General features: G+C 44.9%; 1 protein-coding gene across 1 annotated transcript in view; it reads right to left on the reverse strand.

Moving 5' to 3' along the window:
• Positions 1–443: 443 nt before the first annotated feature.
• LOC149366969 (DNA-binding protein SMUBP-2-like) overlaps positions 444–21,392 on the reverse strand; it is a 32,059-nt gene continuing 11,110 nt past the window's right edge. Inside the window, exons 8-17 of the mRNA XM_089553416.1 lie at positions 20,438–20,662; positions 18,493–18,590; positions 16,929–17,111; positions 13,374–13,492; positions 11,440–11,534; positions 8,962–9,085; positions 4,896–5,072; positions 2,590–2,764; positions 2,372–2,489; positions 444–1,221 (exon numbers count right to left, since the gene is read on the reverse strand). Of these exons, the coding sequence (XP_089409542.1) occupies positions 532–1,221; positions 2,372–2,489; positions 2,590–2,764; positions 4,896–5,072; positions 8,962–9,085; positions 11,440–11,534; positions 13,374–13,492; positions 16,929–17,111; positions 18,493–18,590; positions 20,438–20,662 (2,004 nt within the window). The 3' untranslated portion in view covers positions 444–531. The remainder of the gene's footprint in view (positions 1,222–2,371; positions 2,490–2,589; positions 2,765–4,895; positions 5,073–8,961; positions 9,086–11,439; positions 11,535–13,373; positions 13,493–16,928; positions 17,112–18,492; positions 18,591–20,437; positions 20,663–21,392) is intronic.

Here is a 21,392-nt window from a genome sequence, read left to right on the forward strand (position 1 = left end):
GAAACGCGAAAGAGACCACAAGCAGGCAGAGTTGGTGAGGGAACAAACGCGGGCTAATGACATCCTAGTCGAAATCAAGAGGAAGAAATGGGCTTGGGCAGGGCATGTAATGCGAAGGCAGGATAACCGCTGGTCCTTAAGGGTAACGGAGTGGATTCCAAGAGAAGGCAAGCGTGGCAGGAGGCGGCAGAAATTTAGGTGGGCGGATGAGATTAAGAAGTTAGCGGGGATATGGTGGCTGCAACTGGAAAAGGACAGGGTTAATTGGAGAGACATGGGAGAGGCCTTTGCCCTGCAGCGGACGCAGTCAGGCTGATGATGATGATGATGATGAAACACGAAAGGCGCCCATGTGCTGTGCAATGTCGGTGCACATTAAAGAACCCCATTGCATGCAATGATGGCAAGTGAGTCACCAAAACAAAGACACTTGAGAGGCGGTGTCACAAGATTCAACAGACCAGTCATGTTGCTTTACTGAAGACATTAACAAGATGAACACTGTACACGGGCGAAGGCCCCACACAAACATCACTTTTTTGTCTGCCGCTTTCGAGATTCGGCCATCTGGGCGAGCCGCTTGTCCAATGCTTTCTGGACCTGCGCCCTCTTCTCCGGCTTCACATGGCTGGGTGCCACAGTGCCACCCTTCGAGCGGTGCCAAGCTATTCGTGCCTGTGTGCGAGCTTCCTCCCCACAGCCGTGCACTTCCGGCAAGGCGTGCTTGAAACAAAATCCCCGCTTGCACAACGGGCACGGCCCACCTATGCCAGCCAGGGCAGTGTGCAGCTTCTCGTTGCACTTTTCGAAGCTGCACGTCCTGTCGGACGCCATCACCTTGGCAATGAGCTCGTCAAAGTCTTCCTCTTCGTTAGCGCTGTCGTCCCTGGCCGCTTTCGGCTTAGTTTCTGGCTGCTTCTTTTTTCTTTGTGGTTTGTTTTTGGTCTCCGGTGTCTTCAAGCACGGTGACGAAACAGTTGGTTCCTCACCAGCAGACTCGTCTTCATTCGGCTTGTCTGTATTTGTAGCTTTGGCTTTGGAGTGGCTGGTTTCTGTTCCATCTGATGCATCTTCTGAGGTTCCTTTGTCAGGCTTCTTTTTTTCTTTGCTGCAAGAAGGCAGGTCGGACTTTGGTGGTTGGCCAACGTGCTTTCTCAGCACGATGTGGCGTTCGGCTCCATCACCTTCGCTGATGTGTATGAGGCCGAGTTTTTCGGCAAGCTGAAAGCGAGAAAACAGCAGCTCAGCCCAGGCTGTAACCACAATCACTGGAAGTTAATGGACTGAGATAGCAAACAGACAGATGGCCTGACAAAGACGCATAAGTACTATAAACTAAACTTCTTTTGACGCGAATTATATCAATCAGAATTTTCCAGTAAGTTGTGGAGTTTGGAAGACTCTTCTTAGCTACCCATAGACAATGCATAAAAAATACTTAAAGCAAAACATAAAATTTGAACACAATTGCAGGTAAGACAAACTTCTGCATCACTGCAAAAGTAGAACTCGATGGGCTTATGTATGCAGACATTCTTCCAGCTTGACAAGAGAAATGGTGTGAACACTGTGGATAGTCTTGAATGTTACATGAAATCTGGCACATTCCACACTTCAAGCAGAGTTGCAGTTTTTTTCAAAAGCACAAATGTTGTGGCAACACTTCGGCAAAAATTTGGCACTTGTCCTGAGCAGCAAAACTACAGATGTCTCACAAATAAATAAATAAATAAAGTTTGAGACAACTGAGCAGGTAACTGATGGCACTCAGAGGGATTCTTGAAAACATTTTCCTCTTAAAAAGTTTTACAAATTTAAGCTTTTCTCACTATACCAGTTCACTAATACTGCTTATAGATGACTCGTATGCAATGCCACTAGTGCCATTATAGAGCACCATGCTGAATTTTCACCAAGCTTCCGCAGTGCAAGTGGCAACAACAGGTTTAGACAGGTTTAGATATTTTTTCTGTACTTCTCGTCCAATAACATGGCGGCCACTCTTATGCCAGTCCAAACTGTCCACATATGCTCTCGCATGACCTGATACCTCAAGCATTTCTGTTAAGCTGAATTTCTGAAATGCTGAACAGACATGCAAGGCCCTCTCAGGTTTTGGCTTCAGATGCAATGTTAATGAAAGTGTATCGTACTTTCATTAACATCAGTGCAGTGTTCGAAGTTCAAGCATTGTTTCCTGCATCTCGTGCAAGATGCCAGTGGGGCACAGAGGTCTGCTTGCCTCAGTTATAATCACTCCTTATAAAGTGAACAAGGCTCCTACTTCAGGGCTGTCTGACACCAGCAGAGTTCAGGCAGATTAAGAGCCAGAACAGCTATAGAGTACGGACAACCTGGAAACACATCCCACCTCGTGGACTGTGCGTCTTTCGAAGGCAGTCAATGAAGCCGGAAATGACCGCTGCTTGTCTGTAGACTCTGCAAAGCTTCTGACCAGCGCTTCCCAAGGAGACTGCACGCTTGCTCCCCTGTCACAAAGAAACATGTTTGGAGTCATTTATAAGCCACAAGCGGTAGGGTGGATATAGCGTACAATGCAGTGGCCATGTACAGGCATAATAAACTCACTCTTCAGGCTTTTTAGGGCGAAGAGTGCCTTTGGCAGGCTGCTTCAGCTTGGTGGCGTCCTGACTCCTCTGGGCCGATTCCTGGCCCGGCTTCTTCTTAGACTTGTTGGCTGGTTTCTTTGCCTCCTTCAGTCGGATGCTAGATGGCCTCAGTGTCGATGAACACAATTCCAGATCTGCGGGAAAAAAAAAGCAAAAGGAAGAAGCCTTAAGGTCACAGCAGTCTGCAACTGCAAGACAGCTATTGGCTTAAATATGCTTCGCATATGCCTTTCAAGATTTGCATCAAACGGAGTAGTCCTCACATCCTGAGAGCTGCTTCAGTATGCAGTATTGACACAGCCATAGTTGGAAACAGCACTGTCATAGTCCTGACAGAGCTATTTTTTTAATAAGAATGTTCTCCTCCAACCCTGTAACCACCCAGTGTTGCGAATTCACCACATATTGTCTGCACGCTGTTTAACCATTACAGTAACTACTTCATCCAAAGCACTTCAATGCGCACTGCACTTCAGCCAATGTCATTACTCCACCACCTTTCAATTGGGAAGTGGTTGCAAGCGCCCTTTTTGTCCACAATGTGATGGCTCAGAACCAAGTGCTGTCACTACACAATTGTTTTTAAGCTCAATGTCATCTTATCAGCGGACAACGCACTGAATCTTCAAGGGCAGCGAGAGTGCAGTCTGGTTGAAACGCATCTACGTGGTTGAAGAAGACAAAAGAGAGTACCTGCTTGGCTGTGCAACAAAAACAAAAACATTTGCAGGACCACTATCACACCTTCATCATGCTGTGCAGGCCAAAGTTTTGGAGTTGGATGACGCCGATGTCAGCGTACTGTGGTGTATGTGAGGAAAATGATTTAACAAATGTTCGGTGACAACAGTGAATGAACACTGTAACGTGCTCAACATATTCACATGTCACAGTAAATGAATCGTCCTTCTTTAGGCAGTTCTTTAATCTGCCGGCTAGTGTTAGAGAATGCCTTCATTCTTTTTTTTCCTTGGCTTAGAGATTTTGTGGGGTCAGCTTAGATTCGAGTAAATATGGTACTGCTCTCTGTAGCCAGTGCTTTCATCGATATGCTTAGCGTCACTGTTAGCAAGTTGCATGAAGAAAAATGGGACACGAATAGGAGACTTCCAGTTAGCATTCAACAACTCCTCTCCTCAGCGCTGATTTTCTGACTTATTTTGTGACAACTTTTGCGGGAAAAATGGAAAAACAACTGTTGGATAACTAACTGTTTTCTGTCTCTGGGCCTTCGAGTTAGTTCTAGGCCTCCAAGTTGATTTTTCATACAATTTGAACTTGCTACACAAAATAGACCAAATATCATCACTGTGAATTCACTACATACCAATTTTTCGTATTTTAGTGGTGCTAAAAAATTTTTCATATTGGCTTTCGGAGGCAGGTACATCAGCTAGTATGATATGCCTGTAATGTTACTTTTTTTTATTCCTTCATAATTTGGGCATGAAATCTAACCAGCTTACCTGACAAACCATGCTGGCAAGGTTGTCCTCACAGCTAAGTTCTTTGGGAATAAAAACAGATGCATAAACTAGGCTTTTAAAGATTTGTTTTCAGTAAGAGCACCTTCCTTGTCATCACAATGCACTTACCCTATTGATACAGGATAGCTCCAATTTGTCCTCCACGTCTCTTTAACTAAGAAAGATGCTTTTCTGAAGGCATAGCACCAATGGTATAATGCAGAATGGTTTTTATATATGTATATATATTGGTATTGGTATATATATTGGTACCATTCTGCATATGACCATTAATACTATGCCTTCATACCCGTAAGGCGGTGCTTAAGCGTTCTCTCCGTTTTTTGCTCATATATATATATATATATATATGAAAGAAGCCAACAGCCACAGAAACCAAGGTGCACAGGGGATTTTTAATATATTTATTTATTTTGTGGTGTTGATCAACTTAGAATATTACTGATTATGTTATCGCTTAAAGCTAATTGATTCGAAAAGCATATATATATATATATAGCAAGCAACCTTTCCAAGCAACCATTCATGACCAATCCTTAATTTAACTGCCACCCGTCACGATGGGCAGTTTCCTCCCAATCCGGGACGCAGGTTGCCATATGTTATGGCTGGCAGGTTGTGTAATGACGTCACAAGGTAAGGTCTGGAGACTTCTCTGGAAATTTTTCGCTTAAGCCATCATCGATGACACCGGGTTTTTGCTCCGAACAAGACCCCTAACGCCATCGGCATTAAAAGGGTCCAGACAACTCCTTTCAGTTTTAAAAACCTCACTCACCAGCCGAGTACTCCCGTGCGCTGCGCACCTCCCCCTCTTCGCTGATGTAGTCAACGAGCGACTTGAGGAAGTCATGGCGCGACATGGTCGCACTGTCGCACACCACAGCCAAGTGCCGCCGAGCCCTCGTGACGGCCACGTTGATCCTCCTGTCCTCGGCGAGAAAGCCAATAGTACCTGGAGAGATGCAACACACTCAGGTCTGTGTGGACACCTTGAATGAGGTAACACGCCCTCCCCAAAAGAAATTTCTCAATCCAGCTGCAAACTTCTCAGGGTCATGAGTCTGCTCTCAATGTCCTCCACACCAGGTGGTGCAAAGTGAACATTGATCAATGAAGCATGACTAAACAGTTTCATTTAGTGCCCTAGCACTTATACTAGTGGCCATTCCCCATATTTAGCGGTTTATTTGTTTGTTTGTTTGTTCATTGCAGGCTGTCCATTGGGTTGTGGGCAACCTCGCTCGCACGCACGCGCACACACACGCACACACACACACACAAGAGCTTGACAAGTTGCGATGACGTCACAAGATCTGACCTAAGTGGCATGTGGATGATAAACAATGCAAAACATTAGCCACAGCAGTGCTAGGGCACCTAATTGCGATATATCGACCATCATTTTTTTTGTCCTCTATGCGCAAGGCCTACATATTTTTGCTGCTGAAAGCAAAACTGCCAGTCACTCTGAAAGCTGAGTTGCACAAACAAATAAGAAGGTGCTATATTAAGTAGAATGCAGTAAGCTGCAGTAACTCAAATGAGAGTGTGCCACATACTGAAAATGAAATGAGTATCGTTCCAGACTGCACTTGCGCACAATTGCTTTCTTTTTCCTATTTCAAAAACAGATTAAAAATGATGAATTTCTGCTCTGTTTAGACACAGAAACATCTTGCGCACAAACTCACAATCACTCGCCACGGTGGCTCAATGGCTTTGGTGCTCAGCTGCTGATTGCAAGGTCACGGAATTGACCCTTGTTGCGGTGGTTGCATTTCAATGGAGGTGAAATAAATGCCTCCGTCGCACGTTAAAGAACCCCAGGTGGTCAAAATTTCCGGAGCCCTCCACTACGGTGTCCCTCATTGCCCATGTATCTCTTTGGGACATTAAACCTCATATACTTTCTTTTTTTCTTCTTCTTGTGTCGCCCCCTAACTAGCTGTTCATATCGAATTTCTTTGCAGGAGAAATCCTAGAGGCCCGTGTACCGTGCGATGTCAGTGCCCGTTAAAGAACCCTAGGTGGCCGAAATTTCCGGAGCCCTTCACTACGGCGTCCCTCATAGCCTGAGTCGCTTTGGGACGTTAGACCCCATAAACCAAACCAAACCATATTTCTTATGTTCAAAATCTGTCAGCTGTGCTAAGCACTAGTAATATAAATTCAATTTCCTTCGTACCCACAGTGACCCCATGTGAACAATTATAGTGATCTGCAACTTTTACAATGTATGATGGAATACAAAAAGGTAAATAGATACAGTCGATCCTGGATATATCAAATTATTGTCTATATCGAACAATCAGAACATCCCTTTGAAAATCACACGAAAAAGTATAGAGCTACTTTTAGCATTTGCCGAACTCTCATTCACCAGAACAATCCATATATCAAGGTGCCATGCCCCTGTGAGTGGTGCTTCTCCTAATGGAGAGATCCCTTTTCATACGCGGAGCCACGTCAGCTGTGCGGCCTCAGGTACTGTTAGCAACGCTAGCACTGTAAGAATGTGTAACATGGTGAATGTGGGGTGCGCTTGTGGGCAGCCTTTGGTCCCTCGCACATGCTTTCCACACAACACCACTGTCATGTGGAGAAGGCAGCATTCAGTGCACACCTTGTCAACTGGCGAAGCCAACCTAACTAACTGAAGCCAAGCGACAGGCCTCACTTGGCGTGCTTCACTCACTTCCTTACCGACGGCATGCCATAAAGCAATTCTACCTCAATTTTAACATACTGGTAACAGCGTACTGGTACTGGTAACTAGTAACAAGATCAGACCTCTTTTGTGTGGGGACTCGCCCCGCTCAGTCCCCTTGGGCTTGTTTCTCCGCGATGTGGCACCCTCCCTACAGTCAGATACAACTTAAGTGTGCAGTGAAGGTTCACCCACATTTAGCCTCCGCGCACAGACTCCCTTCACGACGAAAAGTAGTCCGTTGCTTAACCGTTTCTTGTTACCTAAGCAAGAAGCTTGTTACAACAAACAAAAAATTATGAGCTCTATAATTTTGATACGTGGATTGTTTGATAGAGTCAAACATTAAAAAGCTGGTTTCGTTTACTGTTGCGATTGGCCAGTGGAGTAATACAGGACACTGCGGATCACGGCCTAGTGTTAGCAGCTGCTGTTTTTTAAAGTTGTACCCTACTATAGTTGCCTTATCAAGGGAGGGTGCCTGCTTCACAGCAACACTAGCACCAACAGAGAGCGTGACTGTTGTGGGCATGAAAAAAAAAAAAAAAAAAACAGGTTGAGCCTCTGATGCGGGCTCTGCTCTAACCAGCTGGGCGAGACATCGTGGGAAAGTTTCCTGCGAGCTTGTGCCGTCCGGCCTCGAAGTATATCTCCCCTGCCCTAGAGTAGGTGAACACTCGCTCGTAACCCTGCTTGTGAGTCGGATGCCTTCGATTCCTTAGCATGTCTTGTTGCTAGCTGGTGTTATTCTTGCTGCATTCATAAAGGCCATTTTGTGTGAGCCAGCGTCGTTGTTCCTTTGCTCCCAGATAGCACGGCCCATCGTGATCGGCGTGTGCTCGATAGCACTCGCTATCACGGGGTGGGGACAGTGGTCTGAACGGTCAGCCATGCACAAATGAGGAAGACATGCTAATCCCCCTATTCGGACTCTACATATGATACACAGTCACTAGTTCCAAACCACTGTGCCCTGCGGCTTCACTGCGAAGCAGGCTAGGCCTATTGGTGCCTAGAGAGCAGGGTACTGCCAAAAGCACATTGCCAGCATAGGTGCACTGTAGTCTTGCTTCTAGGTTATAGTATGCTTACCGATTGCCATTTTTTTTTATATATTGAAATGTTGATTAGAACTATTTCACGATTTCCTTAGAATTCAACATATCCAAGATCGACTGTAATTGTATTGAGCCCTTCTATGCAAAGTATCTAGTTTCAGATCTGCCTCTGTCAATTGATTGTGAACGTAACACAACCTCAATACAAAGAGCCTTATTTATTTGAGATTCTGATGCACATCCAAATGCACAAGAAGGCAATTGCTTGAACTATAGCATACTTCGTAAATTGGCCCTCAATGCTTGCCAAGTTTAAACAACAGTCGGAAATCTATTAAACTAGGCACCTGACTGTGTGTATCCCCTGCAAAGCACAAAACTTACATCTCACAGCAATGCGTGGCAACTTCTTTTTACCAAAGCAACCCATCAGATATACTGTTGAACTGTACAAGCAAAATTTAATGGAGCCATGAAGCCCACTTCTACCCTTTCCTCCATGCCTTCTTATTTCTTGTCTTCCTCCAGGCTCTTTTGTCAAATTTACTCGTATTCTCTCAAACTGCACAGAATGCCATGACTGGCTGAGCTCCTTACGCATAAGAGGAGGGCGCCTAGCTTCCTGAGCGCATTTCCAAGAAAAAGATTTAAAAAAAATATGAATGCGCTCACACACCTTCTGGCTGATGATGATCCAATTTCAAATGCGCAAAGGCAGTTTGGCCAAACAGCATCACGACTAACATGTTCTTATTATCTGCGCGAAATATGGTCAAACACCCAGTTTTTCAAGAGTTTCAGTCCCAGAGGGAACCGAGCACCAGGCCAGGGAAAAGCTTGTGTACCTACTGGAAGAACAGCGGGCACTTAGTGGCACTGCGGAATTAAAGTTTGCAGCATCCGCGTAGGACACATGATGGACCAAGCACCACTGGCACAACACAAGCACTTTCGGGTGGTGCAAAACCACAAGCCCAGGGCATGTGCTAGTGCTGACACATTCTAACACATTAGAAATGTTGAGAAAAGAGAAAGAAATGTCGCCAGACTTTAAGAAGGAGGCGACCAAAGCTGACCTGTGTCGTTGGAGCGCACAAACGACATGACGACAGCCTCCTTTTCACGGCCCTGGAAGCCATCGACCGAGCGCACCTCCAAGCCAGGGTGCCGAGAGGAGAGGCGCAGGCGAATGAGCTCCACCTGAAACGCAATTCGACAGATTAAATGCATGCCAAGTGGTGATCAGACACACAAACCAACGAGTGCACAACACTATAGTTGGATACAAGTCAAGAAGCAGCAGCGTTTCCCCATCAAAGGACCCCCTTCCAACCAATTGCGTTGGTCAAATTTCATGATCCTGCTAGATGAAAAGTGATAGTCCCCTCTCTGCATTGTCATGCTACTCCCTGCATCTTCATGCTACTCATGCTAGCAGGTTCATGAGAACTGGCCGATGCCATTGGCTGGTAACGGGTCCTTTGATGGGGAAAAGCTGCTTTTTGCTTGACTTTTATTCAACTATAGAGCGCTAATTAACATGGGTTAATGACATCCTAGTCAAAATCAAAAGGAAGAAACGGGCTTGGGCAGGGCATGTAATGTGAAGGCAGGATAACCGCTGGTCCTTAAGGGCAACGGAGTGGATTCCAAGAGAAGGCAAGCATAGCAGGGGGCAGCAGAAAGTTAGGTGGGCGGAGGAGATAAAGAAGTTTGCGGGATACGGTGGCCGCAACTGGCAAAGGACAGGGTTGATTGTAGAAGGCTTTTTGTCCTGCAGTGGGCGTAGTCAAGTTGATGATGATGATGATGATGACAATGAAGTCAGCTTGCTTCCCTCACTTCAGGGCAAGTGTGTACCATAGCGAATGTCACTAGAGGTTGCCATGCGACACTGCTAGATCGACACTAAAGGCAACGATCACCCATTAAAAGTGACACTGCAATTGCCCACCTGACAGGGCACACACAAGGCAAATGCAAAAGGACCTTTTAAGCTTGTCAGGGCAGGGATGCAGGCTCCCATATATCAAATGTACAAATCTTGACAAGCTCAGTAAGATGAGTAACATTGGCAGTGGTGGAACTGGCAACTGGCTTCTTGCAGCAGCTTTTGTAGCAGAAGAAATCGCAGTTTGTAGCAGCAATTTTAAGTTTTGTAGCAGGAAAAATGGCATTTTGTAGCAGAATTCGAGCTTATGTAGCACAAAAAAAAAAAAAAAAGCTTCGTACCAAAATTTCATACCAAAAAACAGTTATTTTAAATAAAGAAGCTTTGTTGTATTCCTGGAACAGGCATTTGCTCAGACGTTTTTAGCAACCACAGCCATGCAAGAGCAAGCTTCAATCCCAAATGCAGTTTAAAGTGGTTGGTTCCTTAAAAAGAGCCGAAAATAAACAAAACAGGACGTTCTCCTAAAAACATTGCCGTTTTTATTCAGAAGAGCGACATAATGAGATGCTCAACAGAACTATAAAAAATGATACCGTTCTTAAAACAAACTTTCAGGTACTATTTCTTCCCTTTTCTTGATCACTCCAGCTTAGACAGTGCCGCTGCGAGCTTTTCCTGTCCATTCTTCAGAAGGGCTTGTCCACTCTCAACGTCTGCAGAATGTTTTGACTTGACACCTTTTGTGAAAAGCAGCTCAGCACTGGTGATCATATTCCTGGCCAGTCTGATCTCTTCTTGTACCTTCTCTTCATTCTGACCACTTTTCTGGGTGTCTTTGTCCTGTACATCACAGTCTTGTTTCGCTTGTTTTGCACGGGTCTCTTCTCCTGCACCCGCCTCCAACCGTTGCAGCTGACGCTTCTGCGATCCTTTCACTGCTCTGATTAATCCTTGTGTCATAGGAATGGCAGCTGGATTTTCTGCCCGATATAAGTTAGTCATAAGTTTTGTTGCCTTTCAGCTTTGACAAAGACATCGAAGACGTGAAGCGTCCATCCACACAGGCAGTGCGCTGACAGTGGTCCCTTTGTTCACCTTCGGTTGCAAAGCAGCGATGGCGATGTGGCTGCCGGCAGATGCGTTGCCGGAAGTGTTGCCGGCAGACATCAGTTTTGGTTTCACGGAAATGAGTTTCGGTTTCGTTCTCGGCAGAGTTATTGGAGTTATTCAGAGATATTTCGGCGCAGGCGTGGCACAAAAGTAGGCAAAAAACCGATTTTGTAGCAGCATGTAGCAGGATTTCCCATTTGGCGCAGTTTGGCGCAATTGGCGCAGCAGTTCCACCACTGCATTGGAACACATACAGTCTTTGTCAAAAGTAACCAGGCTGCACGTTTTTCTTCGCAGTCGTATATTAAAGCTATTGTGACAGCCCTCAAACTCTAAATCTCTGTATGGTAAGGAGAACACCTGTTCTCACCTTCAAAGAGCTTTTTGTTCTTTAGGGAAGCCGTGAGGGCTCTGTTATACGAATGAGAAGCAAACCATGGAGCCTGGTTACTTTTGACAAAAACTGTACATACAGGCCTACACAGCAAGTGACCATGCAGTGTGAACAAAAAGAAAAGATTTGTTAAACCGAGATATTCCGGCTTCTAACCTGCAAGTTGTAAGGTGAGATCACAGCAATGTCAGAGGCCGAGATGCCACTCGAAATCAGACGCTTGACATGAATGGCCACAAGGTCGGCTTCTCCTGCAAGAGCAAGAACATCAGATAAATGAGTTTGTCGTGAATTTCCCTAATTAGGAATATATGGAAACCATGGTACCCCTTCACTGGTTTTCACCAACCTATCGCGATTAGTATCAGAAAGACATGTCTGCACCAAGGATTTGGTGCAGACGAGTCTTTCTACAAAAGAAGTATTATTGAGATACACAAAAAAAAAAAAAAGTTCGAACAACACACTCTTTTGAATTTCTACAGTCATTCATGGGGAAACCGGCATGATTTGTGTTTTGACCCAAAGAGTCATGCTTGGTAGACAATATTCAAATGAATCCCTGTTGTAGGAACTCCAGGGACCCACGCAATAACTTATAGAAGAGGCGTTGTAATTTAGCTTTCCTCATCTGAATTTAAATATATGCGAACAGCACCATGTGGTGGTCTCATTGGGGTGGTCGTCAGAAAAAGAAAGGCTCAGTAACTGTCTCATTCACAGTGGACCCCTGAACTGTGGATAGAGGGAAAGGATGAAGGTGGGGGTGAAAGAAGAAAGAGTCCCTGCAGCAGAGGACTCTTGATTAATTTTCATGCCGTCTGAGCTCCGTTATACGTTTTTGCATTTTGCACCTATCGAAGTGCGGCCGGGACGTGACTCCAAGAGACTTTTGCTTAAACAAGTTTCAGCCCACTGTACTGTTAAAACAAGTTCACCACCAAAGAGCAAAAATGTACCACATGTTTCAGGGAAGCCTGCCACTGAACTTTAAAACGGGGTTTTTGAGGTAAGAAGAAGCTTTTTGAGACGTTCTAATACCAGTGTTGGCGGAAGTAAAAAACAGACGAACGATGTAAAACTAGTAAAGTTATTAACTAAACTTTAATAGTTACCTTTTTCAGCTATCATAGATAGGCGCTCGATTGCAATTAGAGATTTGTAGCCAGCAGTTAGTAATAGCCATATCAGCTTTTGGAATTTCAAAAATGCGATTGCCCCTGCCATTGTTGCCCAACTGATTTGGGCCATTTTTCATGCCATTTGAATGCTGTGCCAGTGAGAGGCCTCAAAGCGACATAAATCCATTCTTGCACTCCATGACGCACACACTGAGTATGCACCGCAGTACCATCCCTGAAGAGGTACGCTGAACCGAAACCACACGAATCAAGCGTCCCAGAAACGTTACTCGCTTGAGGACAAATACTTCAAGATTTCAAATACCAAACACTCAGATCGAACCGAACGCAGAATACTTTACTATTCGACCGAATATTAGAAAACAATCGAAGGATATCTAATATTTGCACAGGCCTATGCGTTTGTCTTACAAGGAGACATGGGAACTGTCCAAGGTGTAAACTGCTTTTCTTGCTCCTTTCTTCCAATTCCAGGTAAAGATACTATACACGTAATGTTCAAATGAGCACTTATCATCTTCCAACACGATCCATTATGCACACATCGTCTCAGTTCTATGCAAGCCACAAATTCACTGACTACACAACCAAGCTAGCGGTGTCGTGAGCTATGGTAAACTCAGTAGAAAAAAAGAAAGCTTTCACTGCTTCAACCCCCTCTAAAACATCGCAGTATCATCATCCTTTGTCCTGCATCTACTGCAGGACAAAGGCCTCTCCCATTCGTATTCAATTAGGCCTGTCCTGCACCATATGCAGTCACCTAAACCTGCAAACTTCTTACTAAATCTCATCCACCCACCTGACACTCTGTAACTTCCTGCAGTGTCAGTAAGATTTAATAGTGTCAATTCTTTTGCATGTTTACAGTGAGAGAACAGTCACAGAAGAGGCCTGCCCCCCACCTACTCTTCCACCCCCAACCAAAAGCAAAATTCTACCGCATACCCTCATTTCCCTTGGATTCATCGTCAGGTGTGTCCAGTTCGACCATCCCACAGCCCGCTGTGTCGATGAGCAGCAAGGGCAGGGCGGTGTCCTCGTTGTCCTCCACACCGGGAAGATCCCTGGCGTTGTTCACATTTTTTCAAGAACATCAGGAAAAAAATAAAAAAATGCAGGGGGCACTTTGCTCTCTAAAGTGCTGCAAGGCCAAAGCCTTTCCTGGCGCACTGTTTCGCATTGACTGCGAGACTGTTGGTGCTGTACTAGTGCTTTATTTGACAACACACTTTGACTGCACATTACAACTACACACTTTGACTGCTTCTTTAGCACGACTCTCTCTCTGCTTCGATGAGTTCGGTTGTATCCATGGCTCTGTTCGCAGTAATGAGGTATGTGATGTGGTCAACCACGGACGCCTTACGCCCCCTGTCGGAGCGGACGACAGCTATTTTATTAGTTGTCGTCCGCTCCAAAAGGAGGCGTCGGGCATCCGTGGGTGACCTCATTACTTCCAATCTGCGCACTCTGTCGTCATAACCATTTCGGCCAACCGAAAAGCGTGACACCTCTGCTACAACCTCCTTTGGACAACGATGAGGCATTAAAGGCTTTCACCTTAAAAGAAAAACACAACTGATCCTGAATCGCACCCGCACATTCCAAGTTGCACCCTATGTTCAAACACTGTTTTTCTGGAGTCACAACCCAACTGTTGACATTTGCTTAAGCGCCAAACAAATGAGCATTTCCGCAAGTAAGTCTTCTGGATTAATTTTCCCTGATCTCAAGAGATTACCAATTTTTTTCGAAATAATTAGCTGCTAACCTTGGCTTGAGCTCACAAATCTCAAACCCACCCTCAAGAACAAGAAACAAAACAGTAGACATCTATTGCACTGGGGCAACAAATTCCTGCGCTAAAGGTGCAGGCACTCATAACCTTATTTTCTCTCCATCACACGTGCACGCACAAAAAAAGAAACTTGCCTGATGCATATGCGTTGTTCATATGCACAACATTGGCTTCGCAGCAGTAACTAACATGGAACAAAAAAATGCAGAGGCGATTACACAATATGGTGCAACAATCTGTGTTAGCAGTATTCATTTTTATGTTGATCACCTTCCCATTGCGTCTCTGAATTTGATTTTGGCATCGCTTTTTCCCATACGCTGCTATGTGGGCTTCTGGTAGGCGGGTGATGAGTGGAAACATTTTGGAAGTGGAAGTGTGCGAGTGGATTGTGGGCAAAGGCTCTTTAGCGGGCCTTTTGTATGAAATTTTGCACAGGTGTGTATAAATTAACCACTGATGCTTTGCACCGGAAAACTAACCAAACGGCTTTCTTGAGGCCTGTGCACATTACTGAGGTCAAAAATTGTTTGTTTTGCATCAAAATGATGAGCAGCTCCAGAAGGAGTAAGACATTGAGGACGCCATCCAATTTTTGTTGATCAGTGAGTGGCAGCCTTCTCATTTCTCTCTCTCTCTCTCTCTCACACACAAAAAGATATACAAAGACACAGAAAACATGTTTTCACCAAAAGAGGACCATACTTCTAACGCATTAAAACAAAGCTAATGACTGGCTCAGCACACACTTCTAGCAACCTTTTATGGCATCAGCATAAAAGCATGAATGTTTTCTGTTTTTCCCTCAATTTCTCACCTGTACTGAACACAGAAACTAGCCAGAAAATGTAGACGTATGCTCTGCACAATGCCCACAGCACACAGCTATGTACTCTGACCTACAGATTCAAGAATTTTTAAGTTACAGCCTTTGAGAATAACGGCTAAAAAGACTTAGCACCTAAAAAGAATGTTGACAGCAAGACAAAACAGTTGCGGAACGGGGCCTAATTCAATCATAACGCGAGTCCATTTACTGATGCCTCATTCCAGAACACCAAGACAAGGACTACAGGTCAGGTTGAGATAGTGAAGAAGCAATTTCCACAACGCTAATAGAGTAAATTTCTGGGCTAGTTGGTTCTTAATGCGCAAAGGTGGAACCAGTGAAACAGACGCAAGACAAGAACAAGGAGGCACACACACAACACCGCTGGACTTGCAACTGATTTATACCAAGGATTTGAGCCACATTTATACATACTTCCTGCTCAAATACACACTTTGGGCAAGGTGAGGGAAAACTTTACGAAGATAAAAACCGAAACTCCTTTTCAGTGATTATGACTGAAGGGTCGTTTACACATATCTGCTTATTTTTCCTGATTAAGACGGGACACTACCCCAAAAAGAGAACTTTGAACCGCTTGCTCGATTTAATTGAAACTTGCGAATATCACTGCTGCGACCACCTCTGCCAAATTTTATTATTCAGCGGGGGGGAGGGGGGGCCTTGTCTTGAACATTGTTGTGCTTAAAATAAAATGGCATGATTTTCAATCATGTGAGTCTATTTTTCTCACCTCCTGTTTCTTCGGTGTCAGTTTAGAAAAACTATCATTCCAATATTACTTAATAATAGTGGCACTGTAGGAGGTTCTCTGGAGCGAAATTTTATGAGGAACACAACTGTGTGCTCAGTTTGTCCATTTCTTTCCCTTTTTCACACTAAAAAATTACTTTAAAAAAATTGATGCGAAATGAAAATCCGATGTCATTCTTTATATGGTATCATTCTTTCAAAATATAGGAAAACTAAGCAAAATTATTCCACAGTTGTGTGCTCTGGACATTCCCAATGCCACATAACACAAAAAAATTGGAAAAATTACCCTTATTTTTCGAACAACAGTTTTCCTAAGCAAGCATAGTCATCCTTGGCACAAAGGTTGCATAACGTGCTTCATACTTACTCTAGAATAATTAAATTTGGCAGAGGCGGTCCCAGCAGTAATATAAACTAGCCCCACAAGTTTCAATGAAACGGAGCAAGTGGTTCAAAAGTTTATTGTTTAGGGTAGTGTCCTGCCTTAAAGGGCAACTGCAGCACTTTTTTGAGAATTTTGCGATATTCAAGGCTTAAAATCTATGTAGGGTGTAGGTAAAGCATGCCAAGTGTTTTTGCACTAGCATTTAAAATAGTGACGTAGTCGACGATTCAATTTTGTGCTTCTCCTCAATGCACTGGAGGAGTGCAGGGAAGTTCAGTGTGACGTCACAGAAGGTAAGATTTTAAATTACCGCTGTCGTCAACCACACCATGCCCTGACTCGTTAGACGCTGTCAAACAACTCTCAGCAGGGTTTGCCTTCGATGGCATTTGTTATTGTTTTTCCTTCAAAGCAGGTGTTTGTGTGTTGGAAATGTACCGATACCTTCGATGACGTCATCATGCACCCCCCACTTGGTGTTGTGCTCTGCGGAGGAGCTTGAAGGGCGTTCGGATTTTAATCGGTGATTACTTCACTATTTCAAGTGCTAGCCCAAAAACACTTTGCATGCTTTACCTCCAAGTTTCACACATTCGACCCTCTTAAGATCGTTGATTTCTAAAACCTATGCAGTTTCCCTTTAAGAACGCTTCCAGCAAAAACACTTGTCCACAACATTAAAACTACACGAAAGTGTTGCCACCCGCTGACCTGAGCAGGTGTGCGGCCACTGAGGCATGTGCCACCAGCCTGCCCCCATATAGGCGCTCCGACGACCACCGCATGATGAGCTGGTGCATGCGGTACTGCGTCACCAGCATCCGCACAACAGCCTCGCCGTGCCGCTTCAGTGTCCGCTCCATCAGCGTCACCTCCAAGCCTCCCTTGGCCGCACTGCACCAAACAGGATGCATGCACAGATATGGTGGCTCACACTCACACCATGTGCGTGAAATGATTCAGCACTCTGTAGTGTGCTCCTTGAAGGAACATTTAGGATGAATTGAAGCTTGCTTGTATCAGCAGATTACTGTTTTGTAGCAACAGAGGCACCACTTTCACTATACAGCCACTAAACAACCACTTCCACTATGAAAAACTATACAGCTTTCTCAGAAACATCGTAGTTAAAGAAAAATTTGTCCTGGTTCGGGGTTCGAACCCGGGACCACCGCTTCACCGGAGGAGCAGTCGCTGTACCAACTGAGCTAACCAGGACGGCAAGCTTGATCAAACTGTTCCCACTTCGAGTTATTGATCAATTCGCTCTCGCCCTACCATAAGCTTGCCGTCCCGGCTAGCTTAACTGGTAGAGTGACTGCTCCGGTGAAGCGGTGGTCCTGGGTTCTAACCCCAGGTCAGGACGAATTTTTCTATTAACTGCGAAGTTTCTAAGAAAGCTGTATAGCTTTTCTTTGTAGCCGTAAGGCTGCGCTTGGGTAGACTGCACTGAGTAATTACTCTCTTATTACAAATATACTCTACCTTGGGGGATTCCCCTACACATTTGACCAACATAATTCAATAGAACTAATTATTTATTAGTGGATGGACAAAAATGTATAAATTGACAAATCAAAAACTAACAAAATTATTCCTTCTCTTAATCAACTTACTCATTCATTCATAAATAGGGAGTGCACACACAATGTTCATTTTGACATGTGCACCGGCCTGCATGGTACACTAGTGGGTGGTCAGCCGCCCCACTAGACACTGGTGATGCCAAGCCAACATAGTGCCAGAACTGGAAGTGCTCACGTAGAGACATGTCTACATTGTGCACTACTGCCTCCATTGACAGCACGAGAACAAGCATTGCTGACTCAGCTTTTTCTATGGGGGCATAGCGAAATAAGTATTTTTGCGTTATGGGCTTTAAGCCAGTTTATGTACATTTCAATCTGTTCTTAACAGCTTTTAATCTTTGAATTCCTCCAGAGCGAATTTTTTTGCATGGAAAAAAAATATGTGAACTGAACTAGAATCCATCCATTACCACGAGTGGCAGTCTATTCTAGTGCAAAGTCTTCATTCCTGACCATTCTTTCTGTCTACATCATAAACACTTGAATAACACCACCTGCTAAGCTAGTTGGTTGCGATCCATATGTATCAGCATCAGCAGCACGAACACAAAACAGGTAGAAGAAGCTGAAGTATCAGAAGTATCAGCACTCTGTACTATATTCCCCTTCTTCTTCCTGTTTAGTGTTCGTGCTGCTGATACACATCACAAACACGGTCGATGCAAACCAATAGAGAGCGTTCGTACGCTTCGGAGACGATGGTTGGTGGCAGCTGGTGGTGGTCTCCAGCAAGGACACACTTGGGTGCCCGAAGCAGGGCCATCCAGCAGGCAACTTCCAGGGCCTGCAGCACCAGAGACACAGGGGGGTCACAAGACATGTGAGGGCACGGTGAAACTTACTGCAACTTGCAGGTTCTGTCCGAAAATGATCAGGAGCTAGTTTCAGTAATTCGGACCAGCTAGCAATAATCAAAAGTCGCCTCATAACTTTCTGGTTCAGCATGTAGCACAAGGAACAGAAACCAACTGGTTACTTCTTAAAGGGACACTGAGGAGAAATTGAAGTTGGCTTGTATCGACAGAATACCCGCTCCTGATTACAAAAATGCCACTCATACTGACAACAAAGCTCTTGTAACGTTGAAAAGAGCAAGAACCAAAATACAGGTATCGCCGCCACAGGCCAAACTTGCAACTACAAGCGTGATGACGTCATAGGACAAAACAGCGTTGCTAGAACCAATGCTTCTAGTAACACTGGGACACGAGAAACCATGAGTCACTGAGACGCAGCCAATGCATGCGCAAATCTCCTTGGCGTCGCCAGATGGCGCCACGTACCCAGCAGCTACGCGCGCTCCTGAAGCATTGGGACCAATCAGCGCCTGCTCACTGGCGGTAGGCGGGCTCCCGGTATTCCGCTAACGGTAACAAGGTACACGGTATGCTAAAGGTGTCTATTTGCTAGAACTACGTTGACGACTTCGAGAACGGGATCCATCGTAACGCTGGCAAAACACTGGTGCAAACGTAAACGAAGCGGTGGTAGCGACGGCCGCAATAGCCGATAGATGCCTTCAATGTGTGGCCGGTGGTAGCTTTCTTTTCGGTTGCTGCTAGGCCGCTCTGCTGGCCGTCAGAAATCACGGAGTCTGTGTTACGTCATGTGTACGTCATGTTTCACGTCACTTAGTCCTGTGTCGTCATAAGAGAATCCCAAGTTTGAATAAGAGCGGTGGGAAAAACTTTTCAACTTCGAATCCAAATTTCTTAGAAATAAATGCATCTTTCACTGCCGGCCAAGTGGCAACAAAGCCATAAAATGCCGAACTATCGGATTTTGCTACAAGAAAAATATTAATAGTGCTCTCCTCACTGTCCCTTTAAGCTACATAACCGAGGCCAGTTATCTCCTCATAGGCATCCCAGCAGACAAGTCTGGTGATAGTGCGTTCAACACCAGCCTTGGTAGCATCTTTGTAGCAGAATTTTACATATGATCTTGCAGTTATGAATTAAACAGTCTCCTGGCTATGTGAAAAATAAACTACTTCTGTGAGCAAGCACCCTAATGCCAAATAACGAATCAAGGTAACAATAAACTGGTATAAATGAACAAGTACAAAGATAGGCACAGCACCCACAGACATCATTTGCCAGCTTCATGAACAAGACTTTGATTAATGAAGCTGTGGAAACAGCTGTTGGCAAACTGGAGCAATTGGTTAAAAATACCGATCTCACAATTCTATGCATTTCAGTGAAATTTCTATCCCTTCAGTTCCTTTACTTCAGATGCAACCTGAAGCCATTTTAAGGCAAGTGATCAAACTTTCAGTCTAAACTGGCACAGAACATGAATAGTTACATGCAACTGCATGCTATCGTTGGAGCTGCCGCGGTGGCTCAGTGGTTATGACGCTCGACTGCTGACCCGAAAGACGCGGGTTCGATCCCGGCCACGGCGGCTGAATTTCGGTGGAGGCAAAATTCTAGAGGCCCGTGTACTGTGCGATGTCAGTGCACGTTAAAGAACCCCAGGTGGTCGAAATTTCCGGAGCCCTCCACTACGGCGTTCCTCATGGCCTCAGTCGCTTTGGGACGTTAAACCCCCATAAACCAACTAAACCATGCTGTCGTTGGATTCCAGCATGTCACTGAGTGCAGCAATCATGCAGCAACCACTTGCCTGAGAACACTCGTCGATGACGGCCACCTCGAAGTGGCTTTCGGAGAGGTTCTTCAGGGGGCCGTCGTCCGATGCTGTGGTGAGCGTTGACAGCACCACATCCGCGTTGGAGAGAATTCGGCCAATGGCCCTCCGCTCCCGTTCCTTCAGTTCCTTGCGGAGCTCCCCAAGCTTGCCATACGGCTGGTAGCTTTTGTCCTTTGACTTGTTCTTGGCTGCCATTGACTACAGGGAGACACGTATGCAAAGAATGCGCAAACTGAGTGTAAGCACCTTACAACTTGGCGATTGCCATTTGCAAGAAACACACCGCAAGAAACACACCTTTCTGAGCTACTACTCCTGTTTCAATTGAATGATCTCTTCAGACCACAAATATAACACCACATGAGTCATTCCTCAAAATGCAGTTAGAGGATATTGAGACAAACTGAAGTTTGCCTGTATTGATAGATTACTTCCACAGAAGACAAGAGCTCTCAATATATTAGGAAGGGTCAGAAAATGAAAAACAGGTATTGCCGTCACCAGTTGATTTTGCAAGCGAGCTGCGCCGCGTCAAGATAGTTAGTGGCACAGATCACTGAGGCTAGACTACATCACCCTTGACCGTAAGACGGCGATCACGGAGTCCTTCTCTGTCTTCAATTAGAGGAAAAATTTTTAGATACAATTTTCTGGGCAGTAAAGGCATTTTTTTTGCTGCCGGAGAGACATCAATATAGCCGAAAAGAGCTACAGAATCAGCTTTTATGAAGAATAAAAATTGGACGGAACTGTCCTCAGTGTCTCATTAAACTCTGAGCTGACACCTCCCCAGCATAACACTTTCCCGAGACAGTGTTACTTCTTCTGTACCAAGCAACACAACAAGTTGTGACATCATGACGGCAGATAAACCTGAATATGACGAAATTCACAGATGTTACAAGCTACATTGTTAGGCTGAGAACTT

The sequence above is a fragment of the Amblyomma mixtum genome, chromosome 1, assembly GCF_055824585.1.
Source record: "Amblyomma mixtum isolate Tamu chromosome 1, ASM5582458v1, whole genome shotgun sequence".
Lineage (NCBI taxonomy): Eukaryota > Metazoa > Arthropoda > Arachnida > Ixodida > Ixodidae > Amblyomma > Amblyomma mixtum.